Source organism: Nematolebias whitei, chromosome 19, assembly GCF_014905685.2.
Source record: "Nematolebias whitei isolate Nwh7 chromosome 19, NemWhi1, whole genome shotgun sequence".
Classification (NCBI taxonomy): domain Eukaryota; kingdom Metazoa; phylum Chordata; class Actinopteri; order Cyprinodontiformes; family Rivulidae; genus Nematolebias; species Nematolebias whitei.
Window position 1 is genome coordinate 28845916 of NC_056516.1, and position 17149 is coordinate 28863064.

Below are 17149 nucleotides of genomic sequence, written 5' to 3' on the forward strand. Positions count from 1 at the left end.
TCATTTTTAATTCAAAGCTGCAGGACTTTGAAGTGGCTCTGAAACAGCGAGATGGCATCATCACCCAGCTCACATCCAACCTTCAGCAGGCTCGTGAGGAGAAGGACGAGATCATGAAAGAGTTCTTAGCACTGACGGAACAAAGTCAGAAACTGCAAATTCAGTTCCAGCAGGTTAGAAAAGCTTTTTTTTGTGCTAGTTCTATTTATCTTGTGTTTTTCATTAGATTTTTTTTTTTTTTTTGCCATAGGTTACACATAAAATATATATTTTACAGCACAGCATTGATTTAGTAATTAAAAAAAGAGCATTCCCCTTTTTTATTCTATCACAGCTGCAGGCAGGCGAGACGCTAAGGAATACTAGCCACAGCAGCACTGCAGCTGATCTCCTGCAGGCAAGACAGCAGCTTGTTCACTACCAGCAGCAGCTGGAGGAGATAAACATCGAGGTTGGACAGCACCAGAAAAAGAGCGGTGGACAGCTGGAGCACATCAGCCAGCTCCAACTAAAACTTGCCGAGATGGAGATGGTAAGAAGTAGCCCTGTGTGTTCACAACATGTAATCAAATCTGTTAGATTCATGTGGTTTACCTTTGTGTATCTAAACCTAAATGTTTCTGTAGTCAGGGAGAAGATCAGAGGAATTGTTGACGCAAAAGATAAATGAAAAGGACTTGCTGATTGCTGAGCGAGATAAAGTTATTTTGAGTCGAGAGCAGTCGCTGAGAGCAGCAGAGGAGGCTTTTGCTCAAACAATAAAAGATAAAAATCAGTTAATTTCAGAACAAACTGCAATAATCAAAGAACACGAGTGGTCATTGACCCTGCTCCAAGAAGAACTGGCTCTTGCCGGAAGGACTACAGACGAGAATATTATTCACTGCACTGATGAGAAAGAGCTTATTATAGCAGAGAAGGAGCGAGTCATTTCAGAACGTGACAGTTCCCTTGTCCAGTTAACGAACGAGCTGGAAACCTCAGAAAAACTCCTGCGTGATCTCCAGCAGCAAGTGGCTGCAAAGGAATCAGAGCTTGTAAAATGCCTGGATGAGCTGGAAAGCACAAAATCTGAATTAGTAAGTTGTAAAGGTGAAACGGAGAGCTGTAGATCCCAGTTGGAGAAAGAACAAATGAAGTTAGAAAGCTGTAAGGGAGAGCTTGCTGCCTCCAGACAGAAAGAGCGAATGTCATCTAATGAAATCATGCAGCTTATGGGCACAGTGGAAGATCTGCAGAAACGCTGTTACCAGGGCCATGCGTCTGAGAGTGACACCATCCAAAAAATGCAGGAAGACACCGCAAGGAAGCTCGAACTTCTCCGGGCAGAGTTGGACGAGATGTACGGTCAGCAGATAGTCCAAATGAAACAGGAGATGAATCTGCAGCACGCTGCAAGAGTGCAGCAAATGATGGAGCAACACCAGTCTGAGGTTGAGCTTCTAAAAACACGACAGAGTTCAAGTGGCAGCACTGGGGAGGTGGAAGGGCTTACTGTGAGAATAAAGAAGCTACAGAACACTTTAGAGGAGTCGCAAGCAATGTACGATGAAGCTAGACACGAGCTGAACCAAGTCATCCAAGAGAAGTTGAAGCTGCAGGTCAAGGTTGAGGATCTCCTTCGAGACCTCAGCGCTGCCAAGGAAGAAGTGGAGCAGGTCTGCACCAGCTTTCTCTCTCAGGAAAGTAATCTGGATGAACTACAGCAGCTCCAGGAGACCATCGACACCCTTAGGAGTGAGCTATCAGCTGCTCAAGAAGCTGCACAAGAGGCAGAAACCAAACATGAATCTGAAATAACCAACTACAAGATCAAGCTGGAAATGCTGGAAAGGGAGAAAGACGAAGTTCTGGACCGAATGGCAGAGTCTCAGGAAGCAGAGCTGGAACGACTGAGGACCCAGCTTCTGTTTAGCCATGAGGAAGAACTGACGAATCTTAAGGAGGATCTGCAGAGGGAGAACTTTCTGAAGATGGAGAACCTTCTTAATGAAGCTGCAGTTAGACATCAGAAGACTCTGGACGAGCTGCAGATTAGCTATGCGGAGCAACTGGATTTCTTACGAACGGAGAAGGCAACTTTTGCCACGGAGCGAGATGAACTGTTGCACCAAATTTTGGGGCTTAAAGAAGAGCTGAAGCTTGCGTTGCACAGCCCCAAAGCAGATGAACTCGTGCGTCAGCTCCAAGACCTCCAGGTTGAACTGGAGGAACTTAGAAAAGGAGCCCAAGACCGAGCTAAAACTCGGGATGAAAATCAGTTGTTGCTGAAGAAAATCGAAGTGCTGGAGAACCAGACAAAAGAACAAGAACACTATTGGGAGGAGAAGCTAAAGGAGCACAAACTGGAAAAGGAGACACTGATTGAGTCTAATAACACTTTGGGGAAAGAGATCGAATCCAGAAATGTGAAAATTGAGACACTGACTGCAGAGAACAATCAAATCCAGCAACAAGTGGCTGAGCTTTGTGAGGAAACTGAAAAGCAGCGGACGACTTTCTCTTTCGCAGAGAAGAATTTTGAGGTGAACTATCAAGAGCTGAAGGAGGAGTACACTTGTCTCATCGAGGCAAAGACACAGCTGGAGGAGAGGACACGGAGGGAGACGCTCGAGTTTGAGGCGAAAATTGCACGCCTTCAATTACAGATCCAAGAGCTTGAAGAGGGGAGCAGAGATATCAAAATGGAAGAGGCGAAAATTGAAGACAAAGATGTGACGGAGAAAGATGCAAAGGAGCTAATGGAGAAGCTGGGTGTTGCTCTGAGTGAGAAGAGGAGCCTGACTGACAGGCTTTCTGAAGTTACAGGTCAGCTGAACTTTACAGAAAACAAAGTGGGACAGCTGGAAGATGAGTTAGTACAAGTGAGACAAGAAAACACAAAGGTCATCGCTGATAATGAAAGCCTCAGGAAGAAATTGGAAAAAGAGATTAAGAGGGAGCAAAGAGGAGAGAAGGAAGCCCGGGAAGAAAGACGAAGTATTGAGCCAGAGTGTTCTTTAGAGCATCATCACCTTCAGATTGAATCTCTGCAGGAGGAGGTAAAGGCTCTTCAGTCCCTTTCGCATGAAGCAGAAAGAGACGGCGTTCCTCAGACTCTGGAGCTCCACAGGCTCTCACAAACTCCGTCTCCAGCAGCGGCGCGTTCCTCGGGGGAGGGACCTGTTGAAGGACGATCCTCCCCGCACAAGTCTGCAGCCTCTGGGTCAAACAGGCGCAAGAGACGGCAGAGGTCGAAGCAGGAGCGCAAAGCTGGCGGCGCTTTTTCAGACGGCAGGGAAGAAAAACAAAGGGAGGAGGAAGAGAGAGCTCAAAGTACTGCAGAGCAGGAGATGCTGCCTCAGATGCAGAGCCAGAGCATGTCATGTTCACCGGAGAAGGCCGATAAGGAGGACTCCACTGACGGGAACCAGGGAGACGGAGGCTACAGCAACAGAGCGGTAAGCACTCCCAAGTATCTGCTGCAACACACACAACAGCACTGCTGCCTTTGTTTTTGTGCTTTGAAGTCTGTATAAATATGTTTTTGCAAAAACTCTGCATGCCGTATTTAAAACGTCATTACTGACTGAATTAATGTTTGGGTATTTCATTGTTTGCAGCTTTATTAGAAATCCCTGGACTGAATTCACAGCCTGATCAGATTGCGATTTTTGAGGAAAATATGACTAAAGCATTTCATCGCTGGCATGTTTTCTCTGGGGAGTAACGGTCCTGATTGTAAATTGCCTGAGAGTCTGCAGGCTTGCTTTGAAAGGTAGCATTCTGCAGGCAGAGTCAGACTGCAGTGTTCAAAGATGCATTTTTAAATCCTACAAACGTTCAGAAGGGCTGTTGTGGAAAGATTGATACAAAATGACAGTGCATTACGCATGTAAAATTCATGCATGAGGACTCGGTGTAGTATTCTGCTAATATCAACATGAAGAGCAGCACTGTGTTTGAAATTTCTCACCCTCACACAGAATCGGTTTACAAAGAGCTGAGAAATGAAATAAAATACATCTTCAGCTTTGAATCATTGCCATTGTGCAGAAATGTGTACATTTTAGGTTTTTTTTCGTCCTGCAGGGAGTGAGGGGTTTGAGGTGCGAAGCCATTTGAACCATTTTTGTGTTGCAAGTACACAAGATTCTTTACATTGTTTGTTTTTCTGTCTCACATTGGCGCTTCATAAGGCTTTTGGCACCTCCTGAGCTGGAAAGAAATACTCGCTATAAGAACTTTTTTTCAAAGCCAAAGACCATTTTGATTCTTAATGGTGCCGAAAATTTAGATTTTTGGAATATTCTTAACTTTTTAAATTGTGTAAATTTAGTCAGATGGTTTTTAAAACTACGTGCAACTAGGCCTGTCCCAATAAACAATAAATCAATTAATCGCGTGATAAATGAAAATTATCGACCTCGTTGTCATTTATCGGCTTTATCATTTTTTCGTGTCTTTCTCTTTGTACTGAAGACACTGGATGAAAAAAGCTCAACTCAGGTGTTCTTCACTGACCCCCCTCCCGCCTTTCTCTTGCCTCTTTAAAATCCATTTTAACCGCACAAAATCACATTTTTTTGGATCGTTAAAAGCAACTAAGCTAAGAAGCTAAGCTACGAGCTAAGCTAACAGGCCGACCATTTGACAATAATGACTAATTATTGTCAAATTTCAAACAATATTTTTGTTCATCGCAATAATTTCCGAGCCAATTAATTGCCCAGCAAAATTTGTTATCGTGACAGGCCTACGTGCAACACATTAAAAATTGTTTTTATGATAAATTATTTAACGATTAAACAAAATGGTAGAAAATAGTAGATAATATTCAGAATCACTTTTTTTAGTTTCTCTGCTTCCACTCAGGAAGTGAATCATAACTGTGCATTTGATTAATTTTCCATCATTGTCTGATTTTTGTTAGCATTAGTGCCGGGTAAACATTTGAGATGGTCTTTGTTTTTGTTGTATGAAATTTTATTGTCTTTTTTGTAGGTAAACAGACAGCGATACCATACAGAGCGTGTCATGCGTCAGAGAGCTGAAGAGGAGGAAGAGACCCCTGAGCATGTAAATGTCATTTAACCTCACATCCTGCTCTTTGCTTTTAAGTTGCTTTGATACATCATTCAGTGGAGTGTAAAGGTTGCTGGATGGGAGCTCAAAGAGCTACAAACTTTCTGATCTTTGAACTTTTTTGTGATATTTACTAAAATGAAATCCTCCAGTTTGGACTCTAATGGACTCTGAACAAATACCATATAAATTCAATTAAATTCAGTTTGGTTTATATAGCGCCAAGTCACAACAGAAGTCATCTCAGGGCACTGAACTGAATTTTATTTTTATTTTTTTTTAAATAATAAGTTAACACTATTTATCTGAGGAGCAGACTGCTTTGAGTTTAACTTCATTGCAGAACTCTCATCTTGAGCAAGCATGAAGGCGACAGTGGAAAGGAAAAACTCCCTCATGAGGAAGAAACCTTTAGCAGAACCAGGCTCATGACATGCAGCCATCTGCTTCGACCGGCTGGGTTTGAGAGGAACAGGAAGGAGGAATAAATACACAATGGCAGGTTGAGAGTCACGTTGAGATAGAAATAATTTCAAATGAAAATTATTTAATTTGAACAATTCATTTTAAGAAATGAGGTCAATTTGTCCTCCAGTAGTCTAAGCCTATGGCAGTATAACAAGCCAACCCTAACTATAGGATTTATCAAAACGGAAAGTCTTAAAACTGGACAATGTGTCAGCCTCACGAACAGAAACTGCAAGTTGGTTCCACAAGAGAGGAGCCTGATAACTGAAAGATCTTCCTCCCATTCTGCTTTTGGAAACTCTAGGAGCCGCAAGTAAACCTGCAGTCTGAAAGCAAAGTGCTCTTTAAGGAAAATATGAAACAATAAGATCTGTAATATAAGATGGAGCTTGGTTGTTGAGAGCTTAGTAGGTTAGATGTAAAGTTTTGAATTCAATTCTGGATTTGACAGGGAGATATGATCTCTCTTACTAACTCCAGTTAAGACTCTCCTCTATATACTGTATATATGTTTGAGATTTGATCATTTAATTTGTTGAATTACCTGAAAATGCCATTTAAGACTGAGTGTGTGGTTCACTCACTTGTTAAAATTTTTTATTTAAGATCAAAAATATAACTTTTTAGAGCTTCTGGCTTTGCAAATTGGCAAATAGCAACCAAAGTGACAACAGACCACTCAAAGCATTTTGAAATTACAAGTGCGGTGAGAGCAGAGCTGTGCTTTGAAGGAAATAAAGAGGGAACAGAGTGACACAAAGTCAGAGGCTTGACATGGTCTCTTAAGATGAGGTGCAGCAGTAGAGGATCCCTGATAAATCCCCGAGGCAGCTGCCGACGTGAAAGAGGTTTTCTCATAACTGCCGAACTATTTAATGAGACAAAGATATAGTAATAAATCTAAATTTCTGTCCAAAACCTTTGATCTAATTGTCGGCAAACCCAGAAATTAATAACATTATGTAAAAAAATTTTCAGCTGATTCTAAAAATTATTCTAATGTCTTGGGAAAGACCAACTAGTTAGGCTGTAAATAAGCCATAAAATGTTTCAGTGTTTGTCCATTATAGTTGCATTTATTTGACGTTGAATAGAGATGTTTAGGGTTTTATTGCAATTAACACAAAAATAATCCAATTTGATGTTTATAAAAACTACATTAGTGTAAGGACTTTGTATTAAAAGGGTTTGACTTAATTTAGTACTACTACCGTAATTATCTTCAGAGAAGATCAATCAAGCAACACAATGCAGAGCTGGAGATGTTTGGTTTTAAATTAGCATATCTTTTAGAAAACAATTTATTGTTGAAACTAAATGAATAAGGCGGACCTGCAAAGCTTCACAGCGAAGAATTAGAAGCACTTCAAACCAAAAATTCAACTAGAACATCCACTTTAATCAGGAAGAAAACAGAAAAAGACCTTAAAGATTTATGTGTAAGTTGGCAGTCTGGTGGGATGAGACGGAAAACAAATTATTTAGCATTGAGAGAAATCAAAAACATGTAGCATAAAACTATTACCCTCTGGTTTTACACCAACACTAATGTATGCTGTGGGGAGTGGTGGCGCAGCGGTTAGAGAGGTGGGCCTGTGATCCGAAGATCGCCGGTTCACGCCCCGGCCCCGACAACATCAAAATTGTGGGTGGGGTAGGTGAAACACCCACACTTGCCCCCACCCTCACTCGCCCCACTCTGGGCCCATGAGCAAGGCCCTTAACCCCCACCATGTGCTCCCTAAACAGGTCTCTCTTGAAAATGAGTTCTCGTGGCTCAATGAGACTACCTGGATAAATAAAGGCTAAATGAAAAAAAAAAAAAAAAAAAAAAACGTTATTCACAAGATTTAAGAAATTGGTTTGAAGAGTTGAAGTTATGATGGATCCTGTTTCTTAAAGACAAATGCTTGATGATATTTTTTATAAAAACTCTGTAAAATACCCACAATTCAGCCAAAACGGTTTCACAAGACATTGTACTTGTTCTTTAGCATATTCGTCATAATAAAATTATAATCTGTTTTTTGTGGGTAGCAGCACAGCTACCATCGTTTCGTTTGACTACACATGTTTTAATCATCAACATCCGAGTCGCATGTCTGAAAAGAGCCTCCCCTTGTAACAAAGCATTTTAATTACATCCTAATTAAGATGTAGAGTGCACACTCTGAAGCCTGGGATATCAAAGGTTGCTGAATCACAATTTCATGATTGTGCAACCCTTAGAAATGGGTGCTAATGCATCGTGCATCATTAGAGAAGGAAGCCTCATGTTGCGCTTTATGTCGTCTGTTGGCTGAAGTGATAATAGCAGAGCTCTTATCCCAAACACACGGCTTGTGCAGTGGCTCTGTTGGAGAACTAGAGTGGAAGGAGTTGTATTACTTAATCATGTATCTTCTGTGACCAGTAAAGGGTGCTGCATAATTGAAGTTTGTTGTAACAGTTGGGGTTAAATATTCTATTGACAATCATTTTATTTGTCTCTCACCACCTCTTACGTCTTTGAGAACCACTAAACTTTTTGACTACTTTCATAGTATTGATGCTCAACTAAGGACTCACACTATCTAGATATTTGTAGGGTATTGTCATGTATTCATAGCGTGGTGGTTTAGTACAGATGTTTTGGATGGATACAGTGGACTAATCCAAGAAAATTAGAGGATAGTATAGTAAAATAGCATGGAGCCTATGACACTATGTCAGTCATAGGTGATCACTGGTCCTAGAGCAGGTACCTGTTTTAATGTAATTTAATTTTGCTAACAGCCTTGAAACAAATATTTGATCTTAACACTTCACATAAAGAAAGACTTGACTGGCTCAGCCTGTTTATTTCAAATCAGCTGTGTGAAATAAAACTGTTGTTACAGGCAGTTGCGTTAGAGAAATAAGAGATGCATGTATGGCAGGCGGTTGTATCATTTAAGCGTCACTTTGAAAAACGCTAGTCATAGGTTTATTCATTTTCCACGATACCAAGCACCATCTTCTCACCCAAGTACTCAGCTGGCTGAGAAGTTTTAGTGTTTCATATTTGACTAGGCTTTATATTTTCACTTTGGGAAATGTTATTCAGCTGTTTCTTTCTATTTTGCATGAAGTTTGAGTCGAGTTAACTGAAGGAAACACTCCTCGTTTTTATTTTATATTTTTTAGTAATGTTCTCTTAAGAGAGATGCCTTTCTGGAGTCAAACTTTCTGTTTGACTGTGTTTTTATTTGCTTCTGCTTCACGGATAGAAGGGCATGTTTCATTGCTGATTAATTTGTTTTAATGTGTTGATGTCTTTGTTTTGGGGGAAATTAAGGATGAGTTCAGGCTACAGATGGAAGCTCAGCGCCTCAGCCTGACTCAGATTCATGCTGCTCAACTTGAGCTGCTTCAGGAAGAGTCGGATGCCTGCACGCGCTCACTGGAGCTGAAACTCCAACACCGAACAGACCAAAGTGACCAGGGTAAAGTGGATCCGTGGTTTTTAATTGTAGTGGGTCTGCAGTTGTGATAAAACCGTCAAAGTGGGGTTTATATAATAACCTGTGATCAATTTTCATGTTTCTCAGATGAACAAAAAATCTTCAAATACCAGAACATGATGGAAGTTGTGTCGGATGAATGCACTGAGATTATTCAGGTAATGTTTAGCAATAAATTGTTGTCACATAAAATTTGCCACATTATCACTACAGTACTCGTAACCCTGTTGCCATTTGTGTCGTTAGTCTTTTCAGAAAATCTTTGGCCAAATAGTTTTGGAGAGAGTTGATGCGGCAACGTCGTCGCTCATTTCAGAAGAAAGGCCAGCAACTAGTGAATCTGCCTCTCTTGTCCTGCAGGCCAGAGGTACACTTTATAAAGTGTTGTAATGCAGTATTTAACATGTAGTGCACCTAATACAACATGCTTTTATTGAATGTTGTATTGTGGGTTAGGTTAAATCAACTTTAGACTTAACATATTCATCTTTATATATGTATTGATTGCATTAGAGATATGTGTGTATATGATATGGTTACATTTTTATGAAATCTAATGAATTTATTGTTTGTTTCCTCGTAGAGTTATACACAAATCTTCAGGAGGTGAGGGCGAGAATTGAACATGAGCATCGTCGACTTTCTCATCTCCAGACTCTGCTCAAAACGGATGGAAACAAGGTAAAACTATGAAGATCTGTTGCCTCTCACTACATGTAAAAACCAAGCATAGTTTAGATTATTGCATTTTTCTGTGTTTTTTGGTTTGGAAGTTTTGCAAATAGAAGCATTTCTTTAAAAATGCTCTTTTGCTTTGGTGCAGAAAGGAATTCAATTTCAAATGAATGTGTCCTTGAAAAGGCAATTCTCTGTTTGCGAAGTGTTATTGAAATTCAAAATTTCACTTGGTCAGCATGAAAAAGCAGGCTTATATTAAATACTGGGCCATTTCTTTATGGAAACATTGTTAAAAGTTAACAGGCTGTATGTAAAGTAGACACTTTTTGGGTTACTAGATAATTGAACTGCAGAAGGCCAATGATGAGCTGAAGATCAACAACGAGAAGCAGATCTCTGACCTGCAGATGCAACTTGACAAAACAAGGTTATCTTCATACAGAGGTAAATCTTTTCACCTATAAAAAAAATAAAGAGTTAAAATTGATGACGGGCCAACAGATTCAAACAAGGTGTGCGATGTCTGGAAAGTGAGATTCTGAATTCTTGCTGACGTTAAATGCGTCAAAGTTTTTCCAAAGTTTTTCCAGAGTTTTTCCACCGTTTTACCGTCATACTTAATGTATGTAACTACACAACATGAGCTGCTTTGTTGGTTTGTTTTTATTCTTGGTTAGAAAAGAAAAAATAAAGCATGGAGTCAAAATTTTTTCAGACCTTTTTTCAATTAAGTTTTGCAGCTCAAATCACAAGTTCACAGTTTAAATTTTCTGCATATTTCTTATATTTTTACTTTTTATCCTCTCTGCTCATTCATTTTCTATAAGTAGCAAGTGCATTTCTTTGAAATACATATTTTTCTAGAACAAAAATGTCTTATATAAAATATAATAATACATAAATGTATAATATGTTTATAAATTATTATAATATATTGTATAAATGTATAATGTATACAATTTTTTTGTGTGTAATTAGATGTAGAGGAGCAGACTGGGGCCTCTGCCTCAATTCCAGACCTACAGAAGCTGAAGGTCGAGGCTCAGGAGAAGCAGCTCCAGCTGCAGGAGAGTCATCAACAGGAAATGGAGCACCTCAGGGCTCATTACCAACAGCAGGCCGCAGAGACGGAGGAGAGATACGCTACAGAGCTCTTCATGCTGCAGCAGAGACTGCAGGACGTCACAGGAGATGAGACCTTCTACAGGTGATGCCTCATAAAAACACACACTCGTTGTTTCCAATCAGTCTTCTCAGGTTTAGTATTTTTCTATTTAAAAAGTGAAGATAAAAAAATGCTCTCAGAATTTGTCAATTAGACTAAAGTCCTAGCTTACAGGTAATGTTCTAAAAAATGTATTTTTCATTTTATTATTGAAACGTTATATTATTTTTAGGATCTACTGTTAAGATTTGTAGCTTTTGCAGAGTGGCACATTTATGCTTATTCTTTAGCCAAAACAAGTTTTATTTAAAACAATCAACATTACTTTAAAAACTCATTTTGATAGTTGTCTGATTAACAGAAGTGTATGTTGGTGAATACAGTGCGAGGTGGCTGAGATGAATGATTGATTGTACTAAAGATAACTTCAGACACTGGTGTGCACTTCCTGTTCTCTGTTGCACGTGGCAGCTACTCGACCCAGTTCAGCTGACATCAGCTGACTAATGAAATATTCAAGGCGCGGCTCATTCTTTTTGTTTTAAACTAACCTGTAAGATTATCTCTTCAGATAGCATCCAAATCAAAGATGGATCTGATAATTCTACATTTAAAACATGATGGATGAAGAATTTTATTTTATATTAAAGATAAACTTTTTTACTGAAATGGCAAAACCAGTCAGTATGTTTTCCTCAAGTGTCCGGGAATTCATAAGTTTATGTACTTCTACATGAAGAGTGGTCATTTATTTGATTAGAAACGCTTTGGTATTGATTTTACCGGTCTTTCAAACCTTTATTAAAAAGATAGAGCACCATCTTTTAATTATATTTTTCATCAGTTGATATTATTAAGGTGATGAAGAGCAGCACTATGGTCCAAAACCTCCAAGATCTTTGCCCGGATTAAGATCTGGTGACAGAGAAAACTGTATCAAGTTTCCAGTATATAATATCCAGGAAATCATTCAATGATCCCCTTGTGTCTTATTGATGGGGGCATTCTGCTCTTTAAGACGCCATGACCTTCGGGATTGAAGCGTTTAAATGTTTTATTTCAGCAAATAAACTGTCTTTTTTTCTACAGGGAGAAAAGCAGATAAAGTCAAGACAACAGAATACACCAAACAGACCCACCATAGTTCCCTCCATAGGGTCAAAGATTTCATGTTTCTACTGTAATTTGTGACCAGCAATTAGAAGTTGGGTCAATATCCAGAACTTTACACACAATTAAAGGTTTAATAGGCCCTCTGCTATTAACTAGATATTAAGTTGTTCATGTCTGTGAATATTTATATCTATAGAATGGTAGAGCTCGTCAGCGGTTCTTTTCTTACTAGTGATAATAATTTGCTGCTGCCCTCCACTGTTTTGAGTATAAACATAAAACCTAACAATGTTTTGTTTTCCGACAGTCTTTGAAAGAATTATCTCCAGCCACATCAAACACGTTCACAAAGTTTGTATTTAGAAGAAAGTTATTCAGTTTATTATTTATGCCCACTTCTTTTAGTGGTGGTAGGTGTCAACACTGATTTCTTCTGATTTGTTAAAAAAAAAATTAACTGGATAATTATCTAAATAGTCAGCTGATAAGATTTCACTCTGACTTATATTTTGAGGAAAGCGTGCATCGATTTCTCATTTTACTTTTATTTGACAACTGGACATATGGTATTTTTGAATCGGCATGTTTGTCACATAAAAAAAGGAGAACTGCTACAATTATAGCCATATTCTTTATTCTAGATTTACCTGTTACACAAGTTAAGATGAATGGAAAATGAAAATACCTGTATGAAGTTTGGCGCTCCAATCCAATCATTTTTATATAATTTTAGTTTACTTTAATATTTTGTATCAATTCACTAATTTTCAATAATCTATGACATATTGCAAAACATGAGCAGATTATCACAGCATTTAATTCTGACACAACTAGTGGAGTTTATTAATGATCATTTATTGTGGATTCATGGTTAAACATTTAGTAGTATAGTTGCTTCTCGATTTTAATGGGTGCATTTTAACATATTTGGATACATGTCTTCAATTAAAGTTGCAACACTTGGTTTAGTTTGTAATTATCAATACTTATATTATGTTTTGTCTCTCAGCCTGTCCAGTGCTCCCGAGCTCAGCTCTGAGATGATGGAGGAATGCAGAGAGGAGCTAAAGGTTTGTCTCCTACATTTTAATCTTCCGAGTCACATCCATCACTTCTTGCTGCAGCTTAAATCACACTGTGTCAGCATTAAGATGCTGTGACAGTGAGGGTGGATGAAAGAGAGGAGGTTCAACCTTCAGGCTAAAATGTGCCCTAAATCTCCAAAGGGCGCATCACGAGTGGACCTGTATCAAACCATTAAAAGGATCGGACATTACATAACAGCGTTCTAACCAAGCGACGTATTCTCGACTTGGTGGTTGGATGAAAGGAGGATTCTGTCTTGAGTGAATGAACCGCTCTCTGTTTCAACCATCTCTCATGGTCGTCTATAACTTTTATCCTCTGTGTTTGTTAGTGAGTTCCTCCATCCTGACAGCTCTTATTTTAAAGCTTTGCTATCTGCACACAGAAACCAGGGAAAAGGTGGTAGATTTTATAATAAGCTTTAGTAACTTCAGACCTAAATAACAGTAAAACGGATCTATTTTGATGAGAAGCAGTGTTAAAATGTAATAAATGTCACTTATTTATTATTTTTAATAGGTTGAAAAAGAAAAAAAGGTTGTAAAGCGGAGCATCGGCTCCAATAAAAAGCTTTTTTAAGACTGTTTGCCTTGAAGTTTTATTGTCTGTAAGTGTAAGTGCTGAATTCTGAGCATAATTGTGCTTTTTTTTTTTTTTTTTTTGCTTTCTACCCTCCTCAGGACCTGAGTGAGGAGGAATTGTCAGAGGGGGGCGTGGAGCTGCACTCATCTGCCAGGTCTCCTGCCCTGACAGCGCAGCTGCAGGCGCTTAGGAAAGCTCTGGATCACAAGTACACCCAAGAAGTAGCTGCCCTCAAAGAGCAGCATAACAGTGAGCTTAGGAGATTGAGAGAAGAAATCGAGCGGGAGAGGAGAAGACGGGAGCATCGGGAAGACGGAGGGGAGAGAAAGCTGGATCTGAACAGTGTCATCGGTGCTGGGAGCTCCACTGAGAGCCTCGGCGTTGTTGCGCAGCTCCATGTGGAGGAGAGACATCAGCAGGAGAGAGTGGAGGAGGAAGTTGCTAAGGTAGCAGATGTGTATTTTTGGGTTGTATTTAATTGTTGTGACTAAACGGCAACGGTTGAGCTTAATTAATGACAGGATGCTTCTAATCCACTGATTCTGCTCTATTCTTTATTTTTTTAAATTTTAGTTATTAGGTTGTATCATAATTACTAAACTATAGAGAGGTTGCCTTTAAACATGCAACATTATATTATAAACCTGAGCCTTTATTGTGTTTCATCTCACATCCTGTAGGGTCCTAAAGAAAATATTCTGGGTCTTTTGTTTTTCTGACAGGCCATAGTTCAAATGTCTGTGGAGTTTGCACAGCAGACCGAGTTGGCTCGAATCAACAAACGCGCCCGTCAGACGAGCACCTCCATGCAGACCCAGCTGGATGGCGAAGCGGTGGAGGACAGAGAGGCGAAGCTTCAGACACCAAGGGCTTCCCCCTCTGCAGTTGCTGGGTTGGAGGAGGAGGAAAGGCAGAGAATGGAAAGGGAGCTGGAGGAGAAGAACAACGAGCTCCAAAAGTTAAAAGAAGCGCTGCAAAAAACTGAACCTAAACAGGTTAGTTGCACTTACTTAGCTGGTATGTGTTGCTTTACGCTCGACTTACTACAACCACATGCACCAAATTTCCTTATTTCAGCTGATGGGCTTTATTTTTGTTATTCATTTTCAAACTGAGCGTCTCAGTGCAGTTTTAAACCCACCATCGTTCCTTCAGTTGAACAAGACTCATATATTTTGGATGCTTCAGCTAAGAATAATACGTTTTTTGTTTAACCTGCTAACAATTAATTGATTTAGAAATAATCGGTTTGCAAATGACTGAATGGTGAATATTTGTTTGGATATAAAATTATAATGCTCCACAGTTTGGTTCACTTAATGGTAAATGGACTGCACTTACTGTACTGTATATAGCGCTTTTCTATCATCAAGATACTCAAAGCTCTTTACACTACAATCTGTGCCCCCATTTACCCATTCATACAGCGCTCTACTAGATCTCTACAAAGCTAATCTGAATCTGTAGAGATTAATCAGAGCTTTATCACATTCATACACTGATGGGACACACATCTGAGACGATGAGGAGTTCAGTTTCTTGCCCAGGGACACCTCGGCATGTGACTGCTGGTGGAATCGAACCCCCAACTCTTGCATTGGAGGACGACTGCTCTAACCACTCAGCCGCCCCACTTGTTTAAATGTAGTTTTGCTTTGTTTTTCAGCCAGGTGAAGGGAACTATTCAAAAAAATAAATGCATAAATAATTTGCACATCATTCACATGATATATATACATTATTATGCTTCTGTTGATCTTCTCCATACACAGCTTCTGTCCCAATTTAAATATGCACACAAATGTTTTTATTTACCCTTTTTTTTAGGCTAAAATAATAGTTTCACTCAACGGAAATCAGTCTTTCACTTGTACTTTTTCCTGCAAAATAGCACTAAAATCTGTGAAACTGTGCAGAAGTCTTACTGTTCTGACTCTTTCCTTTAGTTAGATGAACTTTTGGCACTTTGTTTTAGTGGTGAAAAAGATTTACTGTGATGCAGCATCAGCACTTGAATAATTATTCACAACCACAGCTGCTTTCCAAGGATGAAGTTTGGTAACTAATGTATTTTACAATAACTAATATCTATTTCCTAAAAAAGAAAATTTCAGATTTTATGTTTTTGGACAGCTTTACTTATCCACATACTGTATGTCAAACTCAAGAGCCGTGGGCCAAATCTGGTCCCCAAAATGATTATTTAAATGTAAAATATTGTAGATCTTCTATTTTTTCTTTAAAAAAAAAACCTGATAAATACACAATTTAGTATAGACTTCTCTTACCAGTTGGCTAACTTTGAAACCAGAAAGAAGGTTGGATCATTCTGTCATTATTGATTCTGATGTGGAAAGAGCAACAAAACGTCGAATGAGACAGATCAAACTCTTGTTGATGAACCTGCAACCAAGAAAAGATATTGGGTATCCGACTCGAGTTAATATATCAGCTGAAAGTGACGGCTCGGACAAAGTTTTAAATTTTTGTCTCCTTTTGGTAACTTGAGTTCGACACCATGCATTTCATCAGCTTTTCCAACAGGTGGCGCCACCGTCTCTACCAGTCTTGCTCCTCAGGTGCACCTGTTGCCATAGCAGCACAAAGATAGCAGTGTTTCTCTCGGCTCCAAGGGAGCTAAAGTGTGTGTTTGTGTTTTTGTGTGTATGTGTGCTTGGAAAGAGGCAGTGCTCCTATGTGTGCATTATTGTCCCTTATTTGAATCCGCTTTACAAATGCTCTCGCATAATGCTGCCCTGTCCAGCGCTGTTGAGTTTAGTGTGTTTGAGTTGAAACTTTGACATGACGGGGCTGCTGTCGGTTTTCTCTCTGTTGCCTGTTCAGGCTTTAAAGAAGGGAGACAATGGGGAAGGACGATTTGATGAAGGGGACGGTACACATACAACATTAGCAGGAGGAATCAAACTGTCAGAGGATGATGAAGAGCCTTCTGATAAAGACACTGAAAGGTAATGCTGCATCCATGTTTATTATTTACAATAAAATGAACTTGGTGCATGGAAATGTACTGAACATGTGTTTTTACAACAATTTCAAACCAGCTAAAAACTGATTTTTCATATGTATGGTTCTAATTGGTGGCTGCGTTAGCTTGGCGGTCAGTGCCGTGGTCTTGTAACCCTGTGGTTACAGGTTCGAGCCCAGGTTGCGTCAGGAAGGGCATCCGGCGTAAAATAATTGCTAAATCTTTCATGCGAGTCCTGTCGCTGTGACAACCCCTGAAGAAGGGAGCAGCTGAAAGAAAAACATGTACGGTTCTAACTATTTCTTCTTCTTTAGAAACCTGCTGCGTGAAGCCAACAAGAAGCTTAGTCAGGTTCTTGTTGATGTCCTGAAGACAACTGTGGCTGCAGAGAAAACATTGGGCCTCCACATGCAAAGTTTGCGTGACACTTCTGCTGAAATGCAGCTTCCTCTGTCCGGCATGCAGAGACAAACTGCAGAGCCCAAAAACCGCTATTCCTCAGGCAAGTAGCATCAAGATTTAGAA

General features: G+C 39.5%; 1 protein-coding gene across 1 annotated transcript in view; it reads left to right on the forward strand.

Moving 5' to 3' along the window:
- The window catches only part of akap9 (A kinase (PRKA) anchor protein 9), a 67068-nt gene that overhangs the window by 13975 nt on the left and 35944 nt on the right, over nucleotides 1-17149 (forward strand). The window contains exons 6-20 of the mRNA XM_037692763.1: nucleotides 18-173; nucleotides 335-532; nucleotides 627-3440; nucleotides 4984-5058; nucleotides 8849-8996; nucleotides 9102-9172; nucleotides 9261-9381; nucleotides 9598-9695; nucleotides 10031-10136; nucleotides 10671-10899; nucleotides 12980-13040; nucleotides 13737-14084; nucleotides 14361-14633; nucleotides 16483-16607; nucleotides 16939-17126. Coding sequence (XP_037548691.1) covers nucleotides 18-173; nucleotides 335-532; nucleotides 627-3440; nucleotides 4984-5058; nucleotides 8849-8996; nucleotides 9102-9172; nucleotides 9261-9381; nucleotides 9598-9695; nucleotides 10031-10136; nucleotides 10671-10899; nucleotides 12980-13040; nucleotides 13737-14084; nucleotides 14361-14633; nucleotides 16483-16607; nucleotides 16939-17126 — 5011 coding nt within the window. The remainder of the gene's footprint in view (nucleotides 1-17; nucleotides 174-334; nucleotides 533-626; nucleotides 3441-4983; nucleotides 5059-8848; nucleotides 8997-9101; nucleotides 9173-9260; nucleotides 9382-9597; nucleotides 9696-10030; nucleotides 10137-10670; nucleotides 10900-12979; nucleotides 13041-13736; nucleotides 14085-14360; nucleotides 14634-16482; nucleotides 16608-16938; nucleotides 17127-17149) is intronic.